Genomic DNA, 11,526 nt, shown 5'->3' with positions numbered 1-11,526 from the left:
GCATCTTGTCAAGCCTTTTATTACTCCCTCTTCTGCTTGCGATAACATTCTATATATATTACTAGCTTGTGCTTTTGTATCATTAATCTTTTCTTTTAATATTTTCTCTAAGCAATTTTCTTCTCTCAAGAAAGCTTCTTTATTCTCATTTTTATTTAAATATTTACTTATTGCATTGATCTGCAGCCATTTCTGTTGACCCAGCCACCATTCCAGCTGAGTTCTGCTAACTCTCCCGTCCTTCTCATATAATTGTTCAATTCTCATTATCCCTTTACTATTTAACTCTTTTATAATTCTGCTTAAGTTAACGTCATTATCTGTATTCAATACATGTAACGTTGATAATTTTGAATTTCTAATTCCAAATTTCCCCTGCCATTTAAACCATATTTCTAAACCTGCTTTCAGAGGGTCGGTTAAATTATTAATTTCTATTTTACTCCATTTTTAAAATAATAACTCCTTATTATTTATATTATTGATTTCCTTTTCCAATTTCACCCACTTATTTCCCCCCCCCCCATAACTGTAGTTCCATTAATGTTTCTATTTGAAATGCTTCCCTATATAATTCTAACCTTGGGCTTCCCCACCCCCCTCTTTCTCGTGGGCAAACAGCCATTTTTTTCCTTATTCTAGGCCTTTTGTTTCCTTCAATCCAAAGTTTAGTTTACTATCCCATTCTCTCAATTTTGCTCAGGAAAGGTACCTGGTAAAACCTGAAATAAATACATTATTTTTGGTATAATCATCATTTTAAGGGCTTTAATCTTAGCCATTCTTCTCAACCTTTTTTTCTTGCAGTTTTTAATCTGCTTTTGAAGTCTCTTCCATATTAAGTTATAATTAACCATCGCAGTTTTATTAGGATTTTTTAACAGCCAAACTCCTAAATATTTAATTTTTTTACGTCCTAATTTGAATCCTGACACTTTTTGTATCTCAATTTGCTCTTTAGGGCCTGTATTTAAACAAATTATCTCTGATTTCTCTATATTAACTGTAAGACCCAACTGATCTTTAAATTCCTGGAGTAAAATCTTTATTCTTTTCATCATTTCAATTGGGGTTTCAGTCAATACTATAGCATCATCTGCAAAAAGATTTAGTTTTAATTCAAGTTTTCCTATTTGGCAACCTCTCCACTCCTTGTCATTTCTAATTTTATTTGCTAAGACCTCAATTGCCAATGCAAATAACATTGGGGATAGTGGGCAACCCTGTTTAGTTCCATTCTCTGTTCTATTCTAATTTTAACCTTCTCTGTTCTATTACCATTTACCCTAATATAAGCTATATTATCCTTATAAATTGCTTTTATAATTTGATAAAAGTTGTCTCCCATATTTAAAACTTTACACAATTGAAACAAGTAATCATGGTTAACTTTATCGAAAGCTTTGTACACATCCAACTTTAAAATACCTAGTTTTCTTTTGGTAGTGGTGGCATGGTGTATCACATTGACCACGTTTCTAATTAGTTCGTAAATCTTTTTTCCTTTCACAAATCCATATTGGTCTTCTCCAATTATCTTTGGTAAAATATTCTCCATCCTGTTTGCCAATATTTTCATAAATATTTTATAATCCTGATTAAGTAAGCTGATAGGACGATAGGAACCTGGGTCCATTAAATCACAATCCGGCTTTGGGATAGTTATAATCTCTGAAATTTTCCATGACTATGGAATGTCAAAGGTCTGAGAAACATTGTTAAACAATTTCTCCAGATACAGCAATAATTCATTCTTATAAGTCTTATAATATTCACCAGTAAAACCATCTGGGTCTGGAGCTTTAGCAAGTTTTAACCCTTTAATAACTCTAGATATCTCATCATTTGTTATTTTTGCATTTAAGATTTGTCTATCTTCTTCCATTAATTTCTCCTTAACTTCTATAGTTTGCATTGTAATTTGTTCTTTTTTATATAAATTTCCATAAAAGTCTCTCATTATTTTTTCCAGTTCAATATTACTATGTTTTATTGCACCATCTTTATCCTTTAAAGCAGGGATATAGGATTTCTTCTTTCTTTTTTTCAAATAATGTACCATTTGTTTCATTGATTTGTTCCCCCATCCCATAATTCTCTGTTTTACAATCATCTTTATTTTATTCCATTTCTCCTCCTCAAGAGATTGTAGTTTCTTTTTCTTAAGTAATAGTAGTGTATTCCAGCCTCTGTTTCTTTTGATTTTCAGGCTCTCTTGGATTAAGTCTATCTCTTTTAATATTCTTTCTCTTTCTACTTCCCAAGATTTTAAAATAAAAGCTTCAGTGCTAATGCAATTACCTCTCATAAAAGCCTTGTGTGTATCCCAAACTATTGTTTGCTTAATTTCTCCTGTTTCGTTAATATTAAAGAATCCACACAATTCCTTTTGTAATTTGAATCTATTTTTTTCACTAACCGAAACTACAGGATTGTATCTCCAGATCCTTTGTTGTCTATTAGCATCCATTTCAATCACTGCTAACAATGGAGCATGATCTGATAACCAAATACTTTTAACTTCAGCTCTCTTGAGGTGTGCCTCCCCTGTTTTATTCATTAATATATAATCAATACAACTAAATTTATTATGTCTTGCTGAATAAAATGTATCCCCGTTTGCTGCATTTGCATGGAGGTCCAACATATTAATTTTATTTAAGTGTAACTTTTTCTCCCCCCTCCCTGCTGTTAATTCCAAATTAAAATCACATGCTAGGATCACTATGCCTTCTGCGAAATTATCTAACTTATGCTTTACATTTATTATGAATTGCTTTGTATTTGTATTAGGAGCATAAATTACTGCTAAGGTTATTACCTTATTATTTATTTCCCCTTAATTAATAACATTCTACCATCTTTATCACTTTTAATATTAATTAATTCAAATGGAACTCTTTGATTTATCAGAATTGCCACTCCTCTACTTTTTGTGTTCCCTCTAGATTCATAAATCCCTTTCTAGTCACTATTATTAACTAATTTATCTGATCTTTTCCTTCCTTTATGAGTTTCTGATAAAAACAAAAAATCAGCTCTACTATCCCTGGCCAATTTCATAATTCTATAACGTGTTTTTTTCTGCGACGTCATTCCATTCACATTTAATGACAATAAAACCCTTTCACCCATTATACATACTTTTGAATGTGTTTCCCCCTCCTGCAAAACAGAGCCTATTGGAAAAGTCTTTGTTAATCGCCTTGAACCCCCACCCTAGTGCCCCTTCCCCTGTGCCCCCAGAAGGGGAGGCAATGAAAATAATTTTCGTTTATCCAAGAGGCACCCCTGGATTTGCATTCCACTGGGGAACTCTCCCACCTTTCCCCTTTAAAAACAATAAAGGAAATCCCCCCCTCCTTCCCTCTTTATCCCTTATTAGTTAGAATAAAATACACAAAGAAGCAAGTTAGTTGAGAACAATAATACCATATTAACAGTTCAGTTCTTATTTTCTCTTTTGATGCATAATTCTGGATTCATTTTTTCCCTCTTTCCTGGAGTAATGCCAGCTCCTTTTGTAGGGCTGCAATTTTTTCATCTTTTTCTTGATCTGCTGTGCGAATTGGCTGAGCTGTAAACAGGTCTTCTTTTTCTCTTCCTCCTTCTACTGCTGATTTCTCCTTCCCTGACGATGCCTGGAGATTTAGATCTAAATCAAACCCCAGTTGCTGAAGCAGTTTCTTCCCCTCATCCAAGGATCTTGCCTGGAGAACTTTGGAATCTTTAAAAACTATTATTATTGCTGGGTATTTTCAGGTAAAGCGGACTCCATTCTGAAATAGTTGATTCGCGATAGGGAGCAACAAAAAATTAATTGGCAAAATATATAAATATTTGATAAGGTACAAAACAGAAGTGGAAATTATAAAAGAAACTATGATAAGTTGGGGAAGGAATTTCGGATATATAATACATATAGAAAAGTGGGAAACGCTCTGGATTTATAACTGGCAGATGACAAAATCTATGATGTTCAAAGAAAACCAGTACAAAATGTTTTATAGAGGTGGCATTTATCTCCAGAAAGAATTTCTAAAATGTTCCTGAAAGTCTCACCATTGTGTTGGAAATGTAAAAAAGAAAAAGGAACATTTTACCATCAATGGTGGACTTGCCCAGAGGCTAAGAAGTATTGGAATAATATAGCAGATTGGTTAAAAGAAATAACAGCGCAAGAAATTGAAAAAAAAACCAGATTTATTTATTGGGCATCTTTAATACAAAACTTAAAAAAGAAATTAGGTATTTGGCCATCCATATACTGACAGCTGCAAGGATAGCCTATGGAGAGCAGATAGAATACCAGAAGAAGGCATAATTATTAGAAAGCTACTAGAATGTGCAGAGATGGACAGAATGTCCAAAAAAATAGAAGGAAAAGAAGCCATAGAATACTATAAGATATGGGGAAATCTTTACAATTGGCTAGAGAAAAGGACAATGATAAAATAAATAAATTACAAATTAGAAAATTATATGTAAAGCAAAGCAATACGTTAATAAAAGAATATCAACTAATGAGGAAAAATTTCTCTGATCAAATAGTCTGAAAGAGTGGGAAAATTATTTTTCCCAAATGTCTGTAATTAATTATATGTTTTGTTTCATTTATTGTTTTGTTTTTACTTGTCAATTTGTATGTCTCTTTTATTATTTATTATTTTATGTACAAAAAATTTAAAATAATAATAATAATAATAATAATAATAATATATCTATTAAATTCCAATTTTACTTATCATATTCAATTTGCTTTATTTGTACATTTCAATAAAACTAATTAAGCTTATTTTAATATAATAAACCAACCAATATTTCCTTAATATATTCTTTAAAATAGTTTGAACCTATTTTAATATATTCAACAAATCAAATATTTTCCAAAATTCTAAGCATACTTAATACATTTTATTTAATTCAGTTAAACCTATTTTAATATAGTCAATACAGTGTTCCCTCACTTTTCACGAGGGATGCGTTCCGAGACTGCCCGTGAAAGTTGAATTTCCGTGAAGTAGAGATGCGGAAGTAAATACACTATTTTTGTCTATGAACAGTATCACAAGCCTTCCCTTAACACATTAAACCCTAAATTGCAATTTTCCATTCCCTTAGCAACCATTCAAAATATCAATAATCCAGATAGATTCTCTTTCCCAGGGCCAGTGCTTAAATAACAAATTCTCTAACAAATAAATAAAAGTTCACATAAACTTTGACCAACAGATGGCTCCACCAATACGCTATTCGTTATTAAATAGCAATTAAAGATCATTTAAACCAACTTGATTCCATTTAACTACTTAGGAGTTATTTTAAAGTTCTTTTACAGTTCTTTAAAAAAAATATTTTAAATCCAATTTCAAAGCCTCAAACTGTCCAATTTTTATCCAAATGGGTTTTAGAATCGTTTCCTTATTCTCCTTAATTTGCAAGTTAAAAAGTTCAGGTTTCAGTTTAGCCACTTACCCCAATTAGTCAGAAGGTTCCTTTATCATAACACAGTTCTTTAAAAAAATATCTCCTCCGGCCAAAGTGCAGGTCAAGGTCAATAATTCTTCCTCCAGCACAAAATTTACTTTCCTTTTCATTCTGGATGATATCAATTAATCAATCCCATTTACCGTTTGCAGTCTTCCAAAGCTAAAGGCAGCAAACTACTTCCACTCCACTGATGGTGGAGGCTCTTGGATGACACTTGTGGGGTGTGCAAAACCCCCAAAACAGGCACCAGACCAGGTCCCCTTCTTCCCCTACTCTTCAGGAAGGTTCTGGGCTGATTCAAAAGAATCAGCACTCCCCAGAGAGTGGGGGTTCAACAATTTCCTGCAGGAGCAAAAAAAATGCCGTGTTGCCTTGGTGGATGTCCACGCCTTCTCCCCGAATTTCCAACCATGTTTGATGGTCAACTAGGAAGGTATAAGGGCCCCCCAATCTCTTTCAAACAAAATCTGCAAGTCATGTCAATTAATTTAAAGCCATGAAACTTCTTTAAGAACTAAGGTAGACCTTGAATTAGACAAACTATTGGAGCAATGACCAACTCCCTGTGTGTCAACTAATAAGTCACTGACCAAACTTCTATGGACAGACTTCTCCGCACTCTCCTTCGACTGAGTGCACCCACAATATGCACATTTGTGAGCATCGTTGCTTCAGATTTCGGCGATTTTCACCAATTTCTTTGCTCCTGTGCCTGTGCAGAAGCAAAATCTTGCATGGTGGTGCACATGCCCACCACCACCCCCATGCACCTGTGCCAGCTTCCAGGACCGATCTGGTATGAAAAGTAAGTGCAGCCCTTCATTGGACTTTGTTGTGTCCCAAAGATTTTGCTATGATGTATGCTCATTTATATTAATTTTGAAAAATGTTGGAGATTGGTTCATAGCCCTTCTGCTTCTCTTAAGTACAGCTGGATCTAGCGAAGGCTTCTTGAGGAGGGGGTGCACAAATGCCTCCATGTAGAGAGCCAGGAAGAACCCCCCCTCAAAGAAGCATTGACAATCTCCTGAACCCAGCTCTGTGTCACATCCCTGCTGGCCGAGACCAGCCAGGAGGGACATGGGTCCAACATTCAGATGGCGGAACTCACTGCTCCAATGGCCTTGTCCACTTCATCAGAAGTCACCAGATCAAACTCACCCCACATAGGCAGACTAAGACGGGCCCCTGTCACCTCGACTGACTCATAGTCAGCTGACACGGCATTCCAATTGGAGTCAAGGTCCATCTGAATCTGAGCAATTTTATCAGCAAAAAACTTGAGAAAGTCCTCAGCACTATATTGTAAGGGCTCCCCAACATCCCCTGAAATTAAGGAGGGAGGGAGTCACCCTAAACAGGGTGGCCAGCCGGGATTCCGCTGATACAATCAAGGTGGTATGATACGTGCATCTTGCTGCCTTGAGTGCCACTTTATAAGTCTTAATATGAGCTCTTAAAAGTGTCCGATCAGATTCAGATTTACTTTTTACTACTACTGCTGCTGCTGCTACTACTACTACTACTACTACTACTACTACTACTATTATTATTATTATTATTATTATTATTATTATTATTATTATTATTATTATCAACAATAAAACACAGCAAACGAGATCACCATGCTGACCATGCTGCAAGCCGCCCTGAGTCTAAGGAGAATGAATGAATGAATGAATGAATGAATGAATGAATGAATGAATGAATAAATAAATAAATAAATAAATAAATAAATGCTTGATATTATCCAGTTGCAGGATGCCCAATTATCTGTAGGCTTCTTGCTGGTGGCACTTGATTGTTTGAACATTTGGCATTTCAATGCCCTCACTTTCAGTGACTTTCCCCTTTTTCACTGTGGCACATTTATCCAGGCAAAACTCCATGCTGATATCATTGCTGAAGATTCGCACAGTGTCAGTTAATGGCTGGATCTCAGTTTCTGATTTTCCATACAAGTTCGGTCATCCATAAATAGCAGGTGTGAAATTTTCTGTGAATTTCTAGGAGTTTGGTATCCTAGGTTTGTTTTGTCTAGGATGAGTGACAGCAGGATTACATCATCATCATCATCATCATCTCCTCCTCCTCCTCCTTATTATTATTATTTTGAACAGGAAAGACCTCTTGCTCTCTGTAATGAGAAGTGCCATACAGGTTACAGGAAGACCAAAATTGAAGGAAAATTATTTTGCTGCTATGCTTGCACTCCATGTCCAAAAGGGAAGATCTCCAATCAGACAGGTAAAAAAAAAAGAGGAGAGAGGGAGAAATATTAAATAGAGGGACACTTGAGCTGGGGGATTCTAGGAATTTTCTCAATTCAACAAGAAAAAGAATTGTGAAATAAAGGACAAGGGAAATATGACCTCAAAAGTGGAGCTTTTTTTAGTTACAGAGTAGTATTAAATGGTCCTTCCAACTCTGTTATTCTGAATGCTGTTCTCCTTAGCAGTTTTAGAAGATTATCCATTATGAAACTTGGCACTGTCTCTGTGATATACTGTATGTGCTCAAGAAGCCACGGTCCATGCACTATGAGTTCTACAGGGATAATTACCACACACTTATTATCCATTTGATCTAGGAATCCTGATAATCCACATTACTTCTTAGATAACAAGAATAATCCATCAGTCTAAAAGTAGCAAAATGTTACTAGAATAAGCATAACCTTTACTCACAAATGGTTGATGGAATTCATTGATATTAAGGGGTGACTTTGCTTTGTTTCTTTTACTGGATGCCTTTTTAGTGGTCAATAAACAAAGTTTCTGTAATAACAACAACAACAACAATAACAATAACAACAACAAAACAACAACAATAACAACAACAACAAGAATAACTATTGTTGTTGTTGTTTTTGTTGTTGTTGTTGTTGTTGTTGTTATTATTATTTCTTTACTATAAAATCTTTACCACGAAAAATGTGATTCCACTGGAGCTCAATCATAACAGTTGCATCATGTGTATCAGTGCAATATCCTAAGGCCTCTCTAGTATAAAGTGACCAGATTTTAAAATTGGGAAAGAGGGACAACAATGGGGGGGCACGGGGGCATGGGGGGGGGTTAAAAAAAGTTTAGCTAAAAGAATTAGAAAAAAATATCTCTCTCTTTCTCTCTTTTCCCCCTCCTTCCCTTTCTATTTCTCTCTCCCTCCCTCTTCCTTTCTCTCTTTCTCTCTTCGTTACTTCCTCTCTTTTTCTTTCTCTTTCTCTCTATTCCTTCCTCCCTCTTTCTCTCTTCCTTCCCTCCCTCATGCTCTCTTTCTTTCTCTCTTCCTCCCTTTCTCTCTCTTTCCCTCCCTTTAAAGGTAGGCTGCGCCACTGAAAGTGCAATCCCCTGGGAGCCATAGAGGATCTTTGCTTGGGAATAGTGTCCTGAGTGCAGACTCTCTCCAGTTGAGACACAGTTGGGGAGGGATATGATGGTTGGATAAGCCCCCATCACACACACCTCACTCCATCCCCTCCGCCCTGAGAATCCCTTGGCTCTGCAGAGCATTTCCCAAGAGGGGACAAGGCAGGGTGGGAGGGGGAGGTCTGTGGATCTTAGCTGGAAAGCCAGTTCGCTGACCTCACAGGCGGTCGCTTCCAAGTCAAGCGCTGCGGGGACCAAGGCTGCAAGTTCTAAGGCCTGATTTTACTTCTCCAAAGTGCCCACCAGCTCCTGTTTCTCCCACAAGGCATCCCCTGCTGGGAACCATTTTTCCAGCAAGCTGCCCAGCACCACATTCACAGGGAGGTTGACAGGGGTTTGACTAGCCATGCTGGCAGCCGCAGGAAGGGCACAGGCAGAGACAGGACACCAGATGCAACAGCGGGCACACTGGCCACCACCACCATTCCGGGCGCTGCACTCATGGCGGAGACACAGGCACAAAGGGCAGCTAAGTGGCTCCAGAGGGCGAAGTGGGAAAGTGGGCCCAAAGGCTCAGCATGTGCTTCCCTTCTTCCACAGAGTCTCTGTCCAGCAGATCTGGACAGCCGCCAAGTTCCTAGCACATGGGAAGCAAAGACCTTGCACAGCTGGCCGGAAGTCAGTGCAAAGACCTCCGGCCAAGCTGGGTTAGGGGCAGGGAGGGTGGAGCAGCAGCGGAGAGCTCAGAATCCCCTCCATCCAGCCTATTCCCAAGAGGGCTGGTTGGGAGAAAAAAAAGTGGAACATTTTTCAGACGGAGTGGGATGCGGGGAAAATAATCAAAAAGTGTGACTGTCCCACTGAAAGCGGGACGTCTGGTCACTTTACTCTAGTAGGATTTTGATTTAAATGTATACATTTGACTTTCCAGATATGGATGATTGCTTCCAGTGCCCAGAAGATCAATATCCAAACAATAAACAGGATTTATGCATGCCAAAGCATGTAAGTTATCTATCTTATGGAGACTTGTTGGCAACAGGCTTAGTCACATCATCTCTTCTGCTTTCTTTTACCACAATCTTTGTGCTTGGAATCTTCTTGAAGTATCACAATACTCCCATTGTCAAAGCCAACAACCGCAGCCTCTCCTACACCCTTCTTATCTCCCTCCTCCTCTCCTTCCTTTGTTCTCTGCTTTTCATTGGCAGACCCATGACGGTGACCTGTCTCCTTCGACAGACTGCTTTTGGGATCATCTTTTCAGTGGCTGTTTCTTGTATGTTGGCCAAAACCATCACTGTGGTTCTTGCTTTCATGGCCACCAAGCCAGGATCGAAGATGAGGACTTGGGTTGGGAGAAGACTGGCCCTTTCCATCGTTCTTTCCTGTTCTCTTATTCAAAGTACTTTTTGTATCGCATGGCTTGTAATTTCTCCCCCTTTTCCAAACTTTGACATGTGGTCCATTAATACTGAAATTATTATAGAATGTAATGAAGGTTCAGTGGCAATGTTTTATTCTGTTTTAGGTTTTATGGGCATCTTGGCCTTTGTTAGTTTTATTGCAGCTTTTTTAGCTAGGAAGTTACCAGACACATTCCAGGAAACCAAGTCAATTACTTTCAGCATGCTGGTGTTTTGCAGTGTCTGGTTGTCTTTTGTTCCTGCCTACATAAGCACCAAAGGAAAATACACAATAGCTGTGGAGATCTTTGCCATCTTGGCATCTAGTGCTGGGCTCCTGACTTTTATCTTTTTCCCCAAATGTTACATCATTATAATTAGACCAGATCTTAACAAACGGGAGCAATTAATAAAAAAGTGAATTAAACTATTTTGTCAACATTGTATCCTTTTTCTCCAGCTATGAAAACACAATGATACCTGGTGTGTAAATTAATTTGTTATCTCTAAGATGGATCTTAAAGCCAAAGACTCTCACACAGTCCATATTCAGTTTTGTTCACTTGTAATAAAATTATGTTGTCTGTTTGTCCTTTTCTGGACATTGTTGAATAAGATTAGGTATCATCTCCATGTGATACAATATTTGGTTGAATATAACTTGTTTTGACTTCCTTTACCTTTACAAAACAGGTATAATTTTGTTATCTGTTTGTTTGCTTTTGTGTTTATTTGTTTGATTGATTTCTATGCTGCCCAATCTGAAGGAGTCAGGGCGGCTTACAACAATACAAATGTGATACAAAATACAATACAAAATAAAAAAGAAGTCGAATATCAGTAATAAATTATAAAAACTCCCATTATAAAACCTATATGCTAAAATTATAAACCCTCATTATAAAACCCAGAAATTCAATTTATCAGACAACATATATGCCAATCAAACATAATTTGGCTGTGCCAGATGTTAAAATTCACGGTCCCCAGGCCTGCCAGGAAAGCAAGGTCTTAAAGGACTTTTGGCAGGTCAGTAGATTGGGAGCTTTAAGGGCATTAGTGGGGGAGTTGGTGCCATAGAGCCAGGGCAGCTACAGAGAAGGAAGTCCCCTGCAGTCCCACCAACCTACATTGCTTAGTCAACGGGATCAGGAGAAGGCCAACTCTGTATGATCTTATTGGCCTCTGGGAGGTATGTGGCAGGAGGTGGTCCCATAAATAGTCAGGCCCTAAGCTATGCAGGGCTTTATAAGTTATAACCA

At 37.4% G+C, this 11,526-nt stretch overlaps 1 protein-coding gene across 1 annotated transcript in view; it reads left to right on the top strand.

Moving 5' to 3' along the window:
- The window catches only part of LOC139154204 (vomeronasal type-2 receptor 26-like), a 31,732-nt gene extending 21,047 nt beyond the window's left edge, over positions 1-10,685 (top strand). Inside the window, exons 5-6 of the mRNA XM_070728634.1 lie at positions 7,616-7,737; positions 9,790-10,685. Of these exons, the coding sequence (XP_070584735.1) occupies positions 7,616-7,737; positions 9,790-10,685 (1,018 nt within the window). The remainder of the gene's footprint in view (positions 1-7,615; positions 7,738-9,789) is intronic.
- The last annotated feature ends 841 nt before the right edge of the window (positions 10,686-11,526 follow it).

The sequence above is a fragment of the Erythrolamprus reginae genome, chromosome Z, assembly GCF_031021105.1.
Source record: "Erythrolamprus reginae isolate rEryReg1 chromosome Z, rEryReg1.hap1, whole genome shotgun sequence".
Taxonomy (NCBI): domain Eukaryota; kingdom Metazoa; phylum Chordata; class Lepidosauria; order Squamata; family Dipsadidae; genus Erythrolamprus; species Erythrolamprus reginae.
This window is presented reverse-complemented; position numbering and strand designations above follow the sequence as displayed.